The 16548-nt window shown below is 33.7% G+C and overlaps 1 protein-coding gene across 1 annotated transcript; it reads left to right on the plus strand.

The window, feature by feature from the left end:
• Window positions 1-13932: 13932 nt before the first annotated feature.
• LOC136061340 (cyclic nucleotide-gated ion channel 1-like) lies at window positions 13933-15522 on the plus strand. The gene is made up of 3 exons (XM_065764027.1): window positions 13933-14227; window positions 14319-14698; window positions 15078-15522. Exons 1-3 carry the CDS (start codon window positions 14012-14014, stop codon window positions 15316-15318), a joined length of 837 nt encoding a protein of 278 aa, XP_065620099.1. The 5' UTR covers window positions 13933-14011; the 3' UTR covers window positions 15319-15522.
• The last annotated feature ends 1026 nt before the right edge of the window (window positions 15523-16548 follow it).

Genomic DNA, 16548 nt, shown 5'->3' on the forward strand with positions numbered 1-16548 from the left:
GAGAGAGAGAGAGAGAGAGAGAGAGAGAGAGAGAGAGAGAGAGAGAGAGAGAGAGAGAGAGAGAGAGAGAGAGAGAGTAATGAAATAATGCAACTTGACCAGTGCCAGCTCTAAGAATTTTGTTTAAGATTTTTGTTCAACCCAAATGCTTGAACAATTACTAACTCTAAAAAAAATTTCTTGAATTTTACTAACTTTATAACAAAATTTATTACAATATTATAACAATACACACACATGTAACAAACCCTCTCTATTTCCTAATTATTAAATTATATAAAGTTATATTATATTTATATCATAAACACAAACATCTATGCACACATCATAATTCACACAAATAACATTATAACAAAAAATAATGCACACAATCAATATTAGACACACTTACACGCATATAATCTAAATTTATTAAAAAAGAAAAAAGAAAAAAGTGACACTACAATTTTTTTCCTTCTGTGGTTTGTGGAGGTGAGTGAATGTTGGTGGGGGCAATGGTGGAAGTTTTTTTTTTCTCTGCTATTGTTTTTGGTGGGGGGTGGATGTGGTTGGTGGAGGCGGTGGTAGGTTTTTGTTGGTTGTAGCATGGGTGGTAGGTTTGTGGTGGTTGTGGTATGGGTGGTGGGTTTTGTGGTGGCTGTTAGTATTGTGGTCTCTGGTGGTGCTTAGAACAGTTGGGTTGAGAAAAAGAGAGAGACAAAAGGAGCGAGAGGAAGAATAAAAAAATAATAAAGAAATAATATTTAAATGAAGTGGTAAAAAAAATAAAAGCTATAATATTAGGTGTATTGTTAAGTGATGTGTTAAATGCTATAAATTTGGTTTTTTAGGTGCTAAATGCTCAAAATTGTAAAACTCTTGATGTGAATCCTCTTAGTGTGCCTAATGCTAAAACTTTTAGCATTTGACACACCTGATACAAATGCTCTAATACCCTTTTGCGATGTAAAATTCTTTGGCCTTAGTTGCACTGTGTACACTACAAAAGACTTGAATGTTTCAACATGTTTTTATCCACAATCACTAAAAAAAATGTTGATAAAAATATTATTTGTCAACATTTGTACACAAATGTGGAGTTAAAAAAAGAAAAAAGAAAAAAGAAATTATCATACTTACTTCAATAGTTGTGATAACATTTGAGATAAGTGTTAAAAATAAAGGAACTCTCAACCTTGGATGACTCTCCCACGTAAATTTCAATTTCTTTTTATTCCTTAACATAAAAGAGGGTAGGAAAAAATTTAATTGAGAAAAGTTTTATTGACGGTTGATAAATGCTGATTAAAATAAATTTTTATTTTTTTTTCCATTGTATGTAATCGTAGAAAATCAAGAACACATTCACAACCCAAAGGTTTTTTGTTCACGCTCTTAGGTTGCATTTGGCATTAGTTTAAAAAGTCAACTTTTTATTATTTAACTCATTTTTGTTATGGTAAAATATCATTTTTATTAATAAACTTAACAAAAGTTCGTTTTCATCTATAAACTTTCAAAAATTTCTTTTTTGTTTTTAAACTTTGTAATGCATTCTACTTTACATCCTTCTGTCTATATTTGTTATTTTATATCCCATATGGCCTAACAGGTTATGGCAGTTGACTTGGACAAACTATTTTATTTAAAAAGTTTTGGACATGTGGCACAAATTTATTGGCACACAAGGAAAAAGAAATCTGATGAAGTTATCTCCACTTAAAGTAGAACCTAACCTTATTCTAGAACCACGCAAGCCAGCACCCAAACCCCCATAGCGGCAGCCTCAACTGGTGACCTCAATCGGAAACTCTAAGGCGGCGGCCCCGACTGGCGACACTAATTTTGGGTGGCTGGTTTGAATCTTTTTGTCATCGTGAAAGGTTTGTGTGAAGCTTTAGGAAATTTGTATTTGGACTTGGCGTGTTTTTGACAACTTTGTTGCTCAGTAACTGAGATGCCATCTTTGTAGGTTGGTATGGGGTTGTTTTGTTGAATCTTGAATCTCTGAGATGCCATCAAAGCATCATAAAGTCTTCTTTGTCGTATTTGCACACTTCAAGGACCTACTGTAGTAACTAGTAAGTCAAAAGAATTGGAGAACCTGCAAGGCTGCGATTACTTAGATTTGAACTGATTTCAGTTTTTCCTAGTCTTCTTTGAAAGGTTGACAGCCCCACACAACATGAACATGACGGTCCAATTCCATTGGGTAGGGGGCCCGGGCCCCTTGGGCCCCCTTCTGGATCTGTCCCTGCTCGTCAATATGGTAAATTTTTGTCAAGAAACTTATAATTCATCATAGTTTTTTTAAGAGAGAATTTTAAACTATAAAAAAATTAAAAAATTATGAATTATAAGTCTATTGGTGTTTGCAATGTTTAACTCTCGTGTCCCAACAATCGAATTATCGATGACAAAAAGTACCGTATAATTTTCCGTTTAATTGGCGTTACTTTTTCTTAAAATTTAAGCATTTTCAAGTGAGACTGCTCCAGTAATGTGGAAACACAAGAAATTATAAACAATGACGCATTATAGTCAGTTGACTCGATTTATAGTCCTCTACTGACTGGAAAAATGGGGTTGGTTGTAGTACGTGGATAGTGGTTTAAGGCATGTTACGCGTTTAAAGCTTTACTCGTTGACTGACTCTATGGATTGAGCAGATGATGCTCAATGATTTATACATGGCAGTCTCATTATCAGGGGCGGCGGTACGTTATAGTCAGCACTTGAAAATTATATATATATATATATAAAATATTTTTTGAACTTCCTGATTCAAAAATTATATATATATATATATAATATTTTTTTAAAAAAATTGTTTTGAACAACCTATAATAAAAATTTGCACACCCTCACCATAAACTTGACCCTTTTTTTTTTTAAAACCCAACTTAAACTCTGGAAGAAAAGAAAAAAAAAAGTCCAAAGAAAATTTTGGTCTTTAATCTCAGAAATAAAAAGCTCATAAATCAAATTTTAAAAATCATAAACAAAAATAAAGGCCAAATAAAACCTAAGAATTTGTAGCTGCCTAACTTCCAAATCTCTCATTATCCTTCTTCACTCTCCAATCCCAAAGGAAAAATGTTGTCTCTGCTTCATACACACAAAATCTACCGCTACATAGCCCCCACGATCTTTCGTCGCCTGACTGTCCTTAATCTGCCGCTGCTGCCATCGTTCCTTGGTCTGCCTTCTACCGCCACTTGATCTGGTTTTTCAGCTCTCTCTTTCTCTCTTTTTTCACTGTGAGAGTATGATTATAGTGTTTTAATATGCTATTTCACTGAATCTGTGTAAGTGAATCACCGTGTGTGTGTGTGGAGTTATCTTTTGATTTCTTTTGTTGAGTTTGAATCTTGGACTGTGTGTGGGGGCTGTGGGGTTAAGAACTGTGACTGTGTTCTAATATTTGTTGTTGAGTAACTCAACTAGTCAACTTGAGTTTTGAGTCTATAATAAGTCTGACCGTGTGTGTGGGCCTGTGGGGGTTAATGGGTTATAGAACTTATAGTGTTTTACTATTGTAGAGTTTTGAGTTTCTTTACTGTTGTAGTGTTGTCGCAAGTGTTTGTATTAATTTGATATAAAGTTGAGTTATGACTCATCTTTTGCACTCTGACTATTTGACTAATTTGTGACTTGTTAGTGGTTTTTTAATTTTGCCGAATGTGACTTGTGAGTTGTGAGTAGTTGTTGGTTATGTGACTTGGCCAATACATTAACATTAAAAGACAACAAAAATATAAAACACTTAAAGAATTGTAAACTTATAAATTAAATAATTGCAAAAAATTATTTAACAATAATTAATGTGTTTATTATATTAGAAAGAAATATGTCAAATGAACTTATAGTTTATTTTTTATTTTTTTGCTAGTACTATGGATAAATTTGTAATAAGAAAACACCGTAGGTTGCAAGATTCATTTCCTATCAAAGATTTATCTCTTATATAATTTATGTCTTTTACTGACCCGTGGACAAAAGTCCTAGAGCCATCCCTGCTCATAATAATAGTTAGTTAATATCATACTTGTCAACTGTTACTTTTACCGTCTTTACTTACCTCTCGGCTTTTACATTCTGGGATTTCAATTTCATTGAAAAGAATTCCAGATTTGAACTCGTACTTCTTAACGGTAAATAGAGCGCGTCCAAATCACAGGTCTGTCTCTTCATGTTGGACATCTAATTGGGTGAAGGAAATGGATTCCTAGCGACTTAAATTTTTCACGTTTAAAGCTTTTACTCTTGCTGACTGACTGTATGGATGACTCTCAACCTTGGATGACTCTCCCACGTAAATTTCAATTTCTTTTTATTCCTCACCGTAAAAGAGGGTAGAAAAAAATTTAATTGGGAAACGTTTTATCCACGATTAATAAATGCTGATAAAATAAATTTATATTTTTTTCCACTGTTTGTAATCGTAGAAAATCAGGAACACATTCACAGCCCAAAGGTTTCTTGCTCATGCTCTTAGGATGCATTTGACATTAGCTTAAAAAGTCAACTTTTTACTATTTTGCATATTTTTATTATGGTAAAATATCATTTTCATCTCTAAAGTTTTATAAAAGTTCGTTTTTCGTCTCTAAACTTTCAAAAATTTGTTTTTTGTCTTTAAACTTTGTAAGAGCACTAGCAATAATGAAGCTAAATAATTATATTGTTATTTTAGTTTCATCAAAATACAAAAGGAAAAATAATATAACGAATAAAAAATCTTAATTGAGAAATGCTACCATAATATTTTCACAATAAATTATTTTCACAATAATTTGGTTTAAAAAAAAAATAATGTTGTTATACTAGACGATAATTGGTTATTATGACGATTAAGAAACTTTTTTTATTCAAAAGATAAATTTGTAAATATATAATTTGGGGTTAAAACAAAATATTATTGTTACTGTGGGTGGTCGGGATTTTCACCTCTTTGAGGCTTGACACCCTATACCTCACCTAGGCATGCATGGAACGTTCTAGGCATGCACGCAACGTCCTAGGCCGTCCTCGGATGGCCTTGCATTAAACTCGGCATGCTTTTGCATTCACCTCGGCATGCTTGGCATTCAAGCCTAGGAGTCCCACATCGAAGGAAAACCCCCCCACTTTCTTCCTTATAAGCTTTGAAGCGAAGGGAGTAGTGTACCACTAGTTTAGTTATTCGAATAACTATAAACTAGTGGTACACTACTCCCTTCGCTTCAAAACTTATAAGGTAGAAAGTGGGGGGGTTTTCCTTCGATGTGGGACTCCTAGGCCACCGTCCGAGGTGAATGCCAAGCATGCCGAGGTGAATGCAAAAGCATGCCGAGGTTAATGCAAGGCCATCCGAGGACGGCCTAGGACGTTGCGTGCATGCCTAGAACGTTCCATGCATGCCTAGGTGAGGTATAGGGTGTCAAGCCTCAAAGAGGTGAAAATCCCGACCACCCACAGTTACATTAGATGATTATTTGCTATCATGATGATTGAGAAATTGTCTTAGTAAAAAAAAAAAATGTATAAGCATAATTTGGGGTTAAAAAAATCACTTGTTAACATTAAACAATTATTTGCTATCATGTGGCGGCAGCAATGGCAGTGGCGGTGGTGGTGGAAGAGTCAATAGCGGTAGTAGTGGTAGTTACAGCGCTAGCGGTGGTTGTGATTGTTGTTTATTGTAATAGATATATTATTTTACTGTAGTTGATATATTATTTTATGAATTTTGTTAAAAGGCACACAATAATTAATCATTTTTTGAAAAAAATTTCTCGAGAATTGAAAAATTATTGACAATTTTTTCAATTTTCGAAAAAATATTTTCAAAAATAGATGACTTAATGTGTACTTTTAAGACACACATTAACCGAACTCTTATCTTATTATGTTGTTAAAAATTAAAATAAATCTATTATTGCTGAATGTTTTGTAAAATAAATAAATAAAATAGATAAAAATAATTTTTTATTGTGTCAAACAGCTAAAATAATAGAACCACATAAAGCTTATATCCTATATCGTGTAACTAGACATGGCAAAACGGGTGGGTTGGGTTGGGTTCGGGTCGGGTCAATCGGGTTGCGGGTCAAACGAGTCACGGGTCAAAACGGGTCACTTTAAGCGGGTCAAAATCGGGTTCGGGTCAATCGGGTTGCGGGTCGGGTCGGGTTGACCCGTATTTTTCACATGAATTTTTTTTTTTTAATTTTTATATAGAAAACAACATGTATCTGTCATTTGGAAAGTTATGCAACAAATTACTTAATGTAAAATGCATTATTTTGAATTCACCACTTATATCAAGAATGAACTCAATTAAACTTATTAATACTTATTCAACAATTTTAAGATTATACAAATCCTAACATTACTATCTAAAACAAAATCACACAAAGATAAGTAAAACAAATACACAAGTTTTATTTCTACACAATATCAACATTCCAAATATAAAACAAAATTACAAATGACTTATTGGATAACTCATTTGATAAAGAATAAAAATATATAAGAAATTTACAATCATGAAAATTAATTTTATAATCTATTATCAGTTGTAGTAGACACTCTATTTCAATTTGAGATATACTTTAAAATTTGATTGCTTACTGTTGTGAAATTTTAAAATACTCGCAAGTGTACGAACCGTACCGAAGTATAGTTTGACAAGAACGAGGTCGAACCCACAAGGACTTGAATGAACGTAGGAAAATTAATTAAACCTTAACCAAATTAATCCTAATCTAGTTTAATAAAAATTGGTTGTTTTGAAATTAAATAAACTAAGCAAATAATAAAATTAAGCAAATAGTTAAACTAAGCAAAAGATATAAAGCAATAAAAAGATGTAAACAATCAAGGGAAAGGAATTAAGGTTTTGGAATCCACCTTGTAAGTCATACTAGCATTCTTCTTCGCTTCTTAAGTATAAAACCAAATCATCAATTGTATCCGTAGCCAAACAAATCACAAGATATATCCAATTCTAAAAATCAAATCATAACTTATATCCATTGACAGACAAATCACAAACGATATCCAATTTTATAATCAAGAATTAATAAACCAAGCATTCAATTAATTAAGACAAATCCTAAATCATGAGAAAAACATGATTGAACTCATATCTAGAATCTCATCTTAGTCAATTGATATGAAGCAAGAACAATTTAAATCATTAAAGAACAATTATTGTGGAAAAAAAAATCAAATCACATAAATATTACCAATAATCCTTAACAAGGTTTCATCCTCAACCTTAATTATAAGTTTAGCTACTCATAGTAATTGAAATAAAACAAAAGAATAAAATACTAAACATTAAACTAGACAAATAAAATAGAGAAAGAAATAGTCACAATGCTATCATGGAGAAAAGCTACAGAGAAGCCACATGTGGCACTGCCTCTTGCTCCAATTTTCTGTTTTGCATCACAGCCCTAGCACTAGCCTCTCTGAATTTTGCCCTAAAAATCCTTTAAATAGGTCAATGAATCCTATTACAAGTTGAATTCCCGTTTGGAGAAAATCCCAAACTTTTAGGCTTTACTTAACCGACTATTTAGGCCCACTTAACATCAGAATTAGGGCTTCTGGTAAACTAAAAAGTTGTAGCCCTTTAAGTTAACTTTCCAGCCTAACTTGAATCATCTCAATTGGACATCTGAGCCGAAAGTTATGCTGAAAATATTAATTAATGTGCAGGCTGGAATCCTAATCCGAATTGGACTTGAATTTGGTGCAAATTTCCTTTGATTTCTTACTCCAATTAGACTTAAATTTAATATTCATGCCTGGCTGGATGTAAATTGACTTGGTTCAATTGGCCTAGCCCCACTTTGCATGTAAAGCCCTTGTTATCTACAACACAAAGATATTATATAATCAGTCACAAAATAACATAAAAGTAAGGTCAAATATGTAGATATGTGAGTACTTTATCGTATATATTTCATGCACATCACTTACTTATTTATACATGGTCTCTTTTATGAATATCATATTATTATTAAGCAACACACACTCTAGGATATATCATAATTTATTTTGAAAAGCTGTTTATTTTGGACATAAATTATTAAAAAATAGGTCTAAGTATTCATAATTTATGCTAATTTGATACTTTAGCTTCACTATTTTTACACTTGTGAATATTTCTTACATGTCTACAATTTTAAATTTATGTTTTTAACTCTACTATAACCAGATTATCTTGACATGTACTTTGTTATTTGATATCTAAAAATATTCACTCATTACAGAATGTTCAACCATTAATCTTTTAATTAATTTGCATATAGTTATGTGAATGTATCAATTGTTTCCTTAAAGTTCACAATAAACAATTAAACCAATATTGTCTTAGTTTTACAATTTTTTTACCCAAAAAAAAATTAAAAAAAAAAAATGGTTCGGGTTCGGGTCGGGTCGGGTTGACCCGGAAAAAACACGGGTCGGGTCACGGGTCAACCCGTTTTTGTTTCGGATAAAAAAAAATCGGGTTCGAGTCGGGTCGGGTCGGGTCAGAAAATTCTGACCTGTTTTGCCATGTCTACGTGTAACAGAGTATTGACATGGCAACCGACTTGTACAAACTATTTTATTTAAAAAGTTTTGGACATGTGGCACAAAGTTTTTGGCACGCACGGGAAAAGAAATCTGATGAAATTATCTCCACTTAAAGTAGAACCTAACCTTATTCTAGAACCACGCATCCCAACACCCAAACCCCCGTCGCGGCAGCCTCAACTGGTGACCCCAATCGGAAACTTTAAGGCGGCGACCATAGTCGGCTATTCCAAGGCGTCGACGCTGACTGGCGACACTAATTTTGGGAGGTTGGTTTGAATCTTTATGTCATTGTGAAAGGTTTGTGTGAAGCTTTAGGAAATTTGTATTTGGACTTGGCGTGAATTTTTTTTTGAAAACTTTGTTGCTCAGTAACTGAGATGCCATCTTTGTAGGTTGGTATGGGGTTGTTTTGTTGAATCTTGAATCTCTGAGATGCCATCAAAGCATCATAAAGTCTTCTTTGTCGTATTTGCACACTTCAAGGACCTACTGTAGTAACTAGTAAGTCAAAAGAATTGGAGAACCTGCAAGGCTGCGATTACTTAGATTTGAACTGATTTTGGTTTTTCCTAGTCTTCTTTGATAGATTGACAGCCCCAAACAACATGAACATAATGGTCCAATTCCATTGGGTAGGGGGCCCGGGCCCCCTACTGGATCTGTCCCTGCTCGTCAATATAGTAAATTTTTGTCAAGAAACTTATAATTCATAATTCATCAAGTTGATATCTATTGGTATTTGCAATGTTTAAATCTCGTGTCCCAACAATCGAATTATCAATGACAAAAAGTGCTGTATAATTTTCCGTTTAATTGGCGTTACTTTTTCTTAAAATTTAAGCATTTTCAAGTGAGACTGCTCCAGTAATGTGGGAACGCAAGAAATTATAAACAATGACGCATTATAGTCAGTTGACTCAATTTATAGTCCTCTACTGGCTGGAAAATGGGGTTGGTTGTATTATGTGGAAAGTGGTTTAAGGCACGTTACGCGTTTAAGGCTTTTACTCGTTGACTGGCTCTGGTCTAAGGCATGTTACGCGTTTAAAGCTTTTACTCGTTGACTGACTCTATGGATTGACTAGATGATGCTCAATGATTTATACATGGCAGTCTCATAATAATAGTTAGTTAATATCATACTTGTTAGCTGTTACTCTTACTATCTTTACTTACCTCTCGGCTTTTACATTCTGGGATTTCAATTTCATTGAAAAGAATTCCAGATTTGAACTCGTTCTTCTTAACGGTAAATGAACTCTAATTCTTGTTTGTAGACCCGTGAAAGTCATCCTTACCATTGCTATCTCCTTCTCCTTCATTTTAGTGAAAGCCTTATACCAGTGATATCAGAAAACATGCATTTTATTCATCCAATAATATGCATAATTATTGAATTATTTCTCTGTGGTGTATTTATTCTTAAAGATCTGCTGTTCTATTTTAGCTTCAATAGAAACATGATGTTGGTCAGTTCTCACTTATTCTATCCGGTCTTATGACTTATGAGTAGAAACCTTTCCACAAACAGTCCTAAGATTTGATTAACTAAAAGTGCTATATTATGAATGTTATAGAGATATCTGCAGTCCACAACAATGAGAGTAGAAGAAATGAGAGTGAAAAGGACTGATGCGGAACAGTGGATGTCCCACCGCATGCTCCCTGAGGAATTAAGAGCACGAGTTAGACGATACCAACAGTATAAATNTTTTGGACATGTGGCACAAAGTTTTTGGCACGCACGGGAAAAGAAATCTGATGAAATTATCTCCACTTAAAGTAGAACCTAACCTTATTCTAGAACCACGCATCCCAACACCCAAACCCCCGTCGCGGCAGCCTCAACTGGTGACCCCAATCGGAAACTTTAAGGCGGCGACCATAGTCGGCTATTCCAAGGCGTCGACGCTGACTGGCGACACTAATTTTGGGAGGTTGGTTTGAATCTTTATGTCATTGTGAAAGGTTTGTGTGAAGCTTTAGGAAATTTGTATTTGGACTTGGCGTGAATTTTTTTTTGAAAACTTTGTTGCTCAGTAACTGAGATGCCATCTTTGTAGGTTGGTATGGGGTTGTTTTGTTGAATCTTGAATCTCTGAGATGCCATCAAAGCATCATAAAGTCTTCTTTGTCGTATTTGCACACTTCAAGGACCTACTGTAGTAACTAGTAAGTCAAAAGAATTGGAGAACCTGCAAGGCTGCGATTACTTAGATTTGAACTGATTTTGGTTTTTCCTAGTCTTCTTTGATAGATTGACAGCCCCAAACAACATGAACATAATGGTCCAATTCCATTGGGTAGGGGGCCCGGGCCCCCTACTGGATCTGTCCCTGCTCGTCAATATAGTAAATTTTTGTCAAGAAACTTATAATTCATAATTCATCAAGTTGATATCTATTGGTATTTGCAATGTTTAAATCTCGTGTCCCAACAATCGAATTATCAATGACAAAAAGTGCTGTATAATTTTCCGTTTAATTGGCGTTACTTTTTCTTAAAATTTAAGCATTTTCAAGTGAGACTGCTCCAGTAATGTGGGAACGCAAGAAATTATAAACAATGACGCATTATAGTCAGTTGACTCAATTTATAGTCCTCTACTGGCTGGAAAATGGGGTTGGTTGTATTATGTGGAAAGTGGTTTAAGGCACGTTACGCGTTTAAGGCTTTTACTCGTTGACTGGCTCTGGTCTAAGGCATGTTACGCGTTTAAAGCTTTTACTCGTTGACTGACTCTATGGATTGACTAGATGATGCTCAATGATTTATACATGGCAGTCTCATAATAATAGTTAGTTAATATCATACTTGTTAGCTGTTACTCTTACTATCTTTACTTACCTCTCGGCTTTTACATTCTGGGATTTCAATTTCATTGAAAAGAATTCCAGATTTGAACTCGTTCTTCTTAACGGTAAATGAACTGCGTCCAAATCACAGGTCTGTCTCTTCATGTTGGACATCTAATTGGGTGAAGGAAATGGATTCCAAGCGACCTAAATTTTTCAGGTTAGTTTGCTTAAGCCTGAATTTTAGCAGTCCCTCCTTCTGTTGCTTTTATTTCTTGCACACAATTTTGTCAGCATATCTTTTTAACAGTGAATCGTTTGCCAAACAGTTTTTTAACTTCCAAAACAGTTAGATGTAAATAAGTCAATGAATCATGTGAACCGCGGTTGGACAGCCTAGTTTTAAAAATCATAAACAGTTCTCACGGTTCAAATCAGAGCTTTAAAAGGCAAAAAGAACCTTAGTAATTAATTACAGCAGCACCTTATTATCACCATTGTTAAAGAACACTCCCCCACCCCCCAAAAAAAGGCAAAAGAATGATAAAAATATACAAAGAACCAAAATAATATTTGTTATATTTAATTTTTAGTTTTGTTGATATTTGTGTCCCACGGTAGCTTTTGACTTCATCAACTTTTTCTTTTTTAATATTTTAGTAATATTTTATGTTAGATTTAAATTTGATACCGGTGATTTATTATTTGTTTGTTTCAATAGTAGTTTTGATAAATCAACTATGTTTCTTTGAGGGAATAATTATTGGTTTATATCATAGCAGTCATGTGATGCATATTTGTATAAGATGTACAATATTTTACATATTTGTATAAAAATATATAATATTATATATGTTTATTTAGTTTATAATGTAAATTTTACATGTATATTACAATGTAAACTAATTATTTTCTTTTTGATAATTAGTAAATTAACTATGATATTGTTATATATTTTGTTTATTATGTTTGCATAGCATTTCAAATTTTTATTTATCTTATAAAAGTTATGATATAAAAATACATTTGAAAGATAGAATTTTATATCTATTTGGACTAATTTAGTCATTTTTTCAATTTTTACTAATTTAATATATATATATATTTATATTTTAAATAATTATAAAATTAATCATGACGTCATTATGGTTTGATTTCGGTTCGACCTTGTCTAGTCTCAAAAATCTTGAACTCTTTTATGGTTTATTAAACAGTCTAGGCTTCAAAACCATGGTCACAAATACTATCATGCAATATTTTTTTTTTTTTTTTTTTTGAAAAGTCAGATGGTGTGAAACTATCATAAAATATCCTAATGAAGGAATCTAATTTTATACCATCATTGTATGACATTCTAGTTTAGGAAAATAAAATAAAAAGCAGAATTGGTGAATTGGTAGTGTTGCAAAAAGCTGAATTACTGAATAATAGTCAGTCGTTCTCTGATATTCAGTTTTAGTGCAGAATTCCATAGTTAGGGACCATTCAGATGTGCTCATTATGGAAGAAACTTATTAGTAGACTAAACTGCAATCGGTTATTTGATATTGTGCTACTTAGACTCTCTTTATGCTACTTTAATCTATATATTGTGTTGATCCAGGTTTAAGGATCAGAGTTCTGGGCAGAATTATGACTTTGAACGTGGACTATATACAAGAAACTTTAGAACAGCAGTTGGCATAGTTTTGGAGAGACTTCGGGAAGGATTTGAGAGGGTTTCGAGAGGATTAAAAGCTTCAAAAAACTGAAAAGCATCCCTTATGCAGGTGATCAGCCAAAAAAGAGGCAGGTCCTCCTCCTAAGAAGACAATTCTTGATCCTCAGGGTCAATTTCTTCAAACTTGGAACAAAGTATTTGTGCTCTCTTGTGTGATATCTGTGGCCTTGGACCCTTTGTTCTTTTACATCCCAATGATCAGTGAGGACAATAACGGCGAGTACGAACACAAATGCCTTGGTGCAGACAAAAGACTAGCTAAAATTGCTTGTGTTCTTCGATCACTCTTTGATGCATTTTATGTACTTCATATAATCTTTCAGTTCCGTACTGGATTTATTGCCCCTTCTTCTCAAGTCTTCGGAAGGGGTGAGGTGATTACTGATCCAGTGGCTATAGCAAAAAGATACTTATCCACATACTTCCTCATTGACATTCTGTCAATTCTTCCATTGCCACAGGTATGCAGGACATTCAATCAATTTGAAGCATCACAAAATCTTATTTAGTGCATTTTGATGTAGCTTTTTATCTAAAGCTTATTGGTTGAAAAATAGTTAAAGTATAGTTACACCTTAAAAAATAAATAAAATAAATAAAATAAAAGCGAGGCTTGCAAATAAACTATAAAGCGACGGGGAAACCTCACCAAACAGACACAAGTCTTTGCGTGTTCATAACTACATTCAATTCTGTAGTCATAGGTTTTATAGTAAGTGACTTGCTTCCCTAATTGTTACTTTTCAATTAGTGTATTAGTTCGTTTGGCTTCCATTTTGCCTATTTTAGCTTCAATAGAAACATGATGTTGGTCAGTTCTCACTCATTCTATCCAGTCTTATGACTTATGAATAGAAACCTTTCCACAGATAGTCCTAAGATTTGATTAACTAAAAGTGCTATATTATGAATGTTATAGAGATATCTGCAATCCACAACAATGAGAGTAGAAGAAATGAGAGTGAAAAGGAATGATGCAGAACAGTGGATGTCCCACCGCATGCTCCCTGAGGAATTAAGGGCACGAGTTAGACGATACCAGCAGTATAAATGGCAACTAACCAGAGGTGTTGAAGAAGAGAATCTACTTCAAAGCCTTCCTAAGGACCTTGGAAGGGACATAACACGCCATCTTTGCTTAAATCTTCTCAAGAGTGTGAGAATTTTTCTTTGATTTCTTTTTTTCCCAAACATCTTTTTGTCCAACTTCTAGCTATTGTGTTCATCAAGTAAATTTTATCTTTTAGGTGCCGATGTTTGAAAAAATGGATAGTCAACTGTTTGATGCACTTTGTGATCGTCTCAAACAAGTGCTTCACACAGAGAAGAGCTGCATTATCCTTGAGGGGGACCCAGTGGATGAGATGCTCTTTATCATGCGAGGAAACCTGACCACTATGACTGGAAAAACAGGTAATGCTGGTGATCTGAAGGCCGGTGACTTTTGTGGAGAAGAGCTTTTTGCGTGGGCCTTGAATCCCCGCTCCTCTACCAGTTTTCCCATTTCAACAAGAACAGTAATAGCTCAAACAGAGGTTGAAGTCTTTGCTCTAAGGGCTGCTGATTTGAAGTTTGTGGCCTCTCAGTTTCGGCATCTTCATAGCAAGCAGTTCCAGCATATTTTCAGGCAAGTCTTTAAGCTAAGCTTATCAACATTTTGGATGATTATTGTCAGCATTCTCCAAATAAAGTGAGGCTATACAAACAAAAAAATTGTTCAAAAATTGTACAAAAAAGATGTGGTCCTCAGTTCTTCATTTAATTTTAAATCGAAATGCCATGGTTATCCCATCAAAATCTACAATGCCCCTGTCGCATTGGATTTCTAAACAAAATAATATATATATATATATATATGATAGCTTTTCCTTCGTCTGTGATACGCTTTCATTTTTAGAATTAAATATTCATAGTGACTTTGAAGAAAAATTACATTAGAACTCTGCTTACCTTCATTTTTCCAAGTAGAATGATCCCATGTGTAATTGTGCATTGATGACTTTCAGGTTCTACTCCTTACAATGGAAGACGTGGGCAGCCCGTCGCATCCAAGCAGTTTGGCGCAGGTGCTATGAGAGAAAGCTTTATAAGTCTTTGCATGAAGCGGAAGACGGATTGCAAGATGCTGTGACAGACGAAGCAGCGACCTCAAAGGTTGAATACAATGATGAACGCAAAGCACCAAAAAGGTTGCTATTACTGCCACAGAAGCCCGATGAATTTGATTTCAATGGTGAAGATTATTAGAGTATGGTGTTCCAAGTGATTATTATGTAATTTTTGTTTTAACAAACAAGGTTCACGTGCAAGAGGTTTCTGTTTATAGCATGTGTAACATGTGCTAAGTAAACTTCAGACTTCATAATTTAGAACTACTGTTTCACTGTGTGTCATTGAGAAGCTTCAAACACATACATGAGGAATGTCTAGTGATATGCTTTTCTCAATTAATTCCCTCTTCAACCAAAGAACACCTTAGAGTGAAGCATGTAACAGAGATGACTTTTTCACGCCACTAGATGCCTCCTATTCGATACAACATTATTGGGGGATGTAAGCAAGTTAGTCTGCACAAGATTTCACCATTTAAAGTCCATGCAGGTTATCCCTTTTTTTTTTGAGGTCATTTTACCCACTTTCGGATAATACTAGTAAATTATCAGTGCGAAGCACGGATATTGTTGTAATGTTTTATGTAAAATAGTTTTGAAAAATGTTGTACATTTATTATAGCATAATTGTTATAGAGCTTTAATATTAGTAATGAGTTTATCATAAAAAATAACAATTATAAATTATACACATATCCAATATAATTATTCAATTGAAGTAATGAGGAAAAAAAAAATACGTAGGAGGAATACTGTAGAACAAAAGATGATATAAAATGTGTCTTTTTCTTTTACCTTAATTCTTAAACAAAATACACATACCAAACACCACAGTCAATTACATCATTTACAAAACCCACAAATATACAATGTCCGACCTTAACGTCAAAATTCTAATTGCAGTTGTCACTCAATATAAAATGCAAGTTCTCCTTTCTCGGTTGTAGCCAACTCATAGGGTTAGGATTAGATGAGACAACAATATGTTAGAGTTAGGTAAGTGTCGTCAAAAAATTGAAGGTAAACGACATCATTTTTGGTTTGTATATATTTGACATTGAATGACATGAAGGGCTATAAGTAGGTATATACAAAGAGGTAGAAGTGTAAGAAGTGAAAATAGTGAATTAAAATGCATAGAGTTTTGTATGTATGTGTGAGGGATAAAAAATCTTGAAACATTGAACAAAATGATACAAATAATATTTATTTTATAATTAGAAAAGTCTTGAAATGTGGAACCAAATAAAACAAAAGGTTAATATTTAATTTGTTATTATCTCTGATGTAACAATTAAAAATATTTTAATTCTCTTTACATAAAATACGTCACTTGGTAGAATTTCATATTTTTCCACACGAGGTC

The sequence above is a fragment of the Quercus suber genome, unplaced genomic scaffold (assembly GCF_002906115.3).
Source record: "Quercus suber isolate HL8 unplaced genomic scaffold, Cork oak 2.0 scaffold_2, whole genome shotgun sequence".
NCBI lineage: Eukaryota > Viridiplantae > Streptophyta > Magnoliopsida > Fagales > Fagaceae > Quercus > Quercus suber.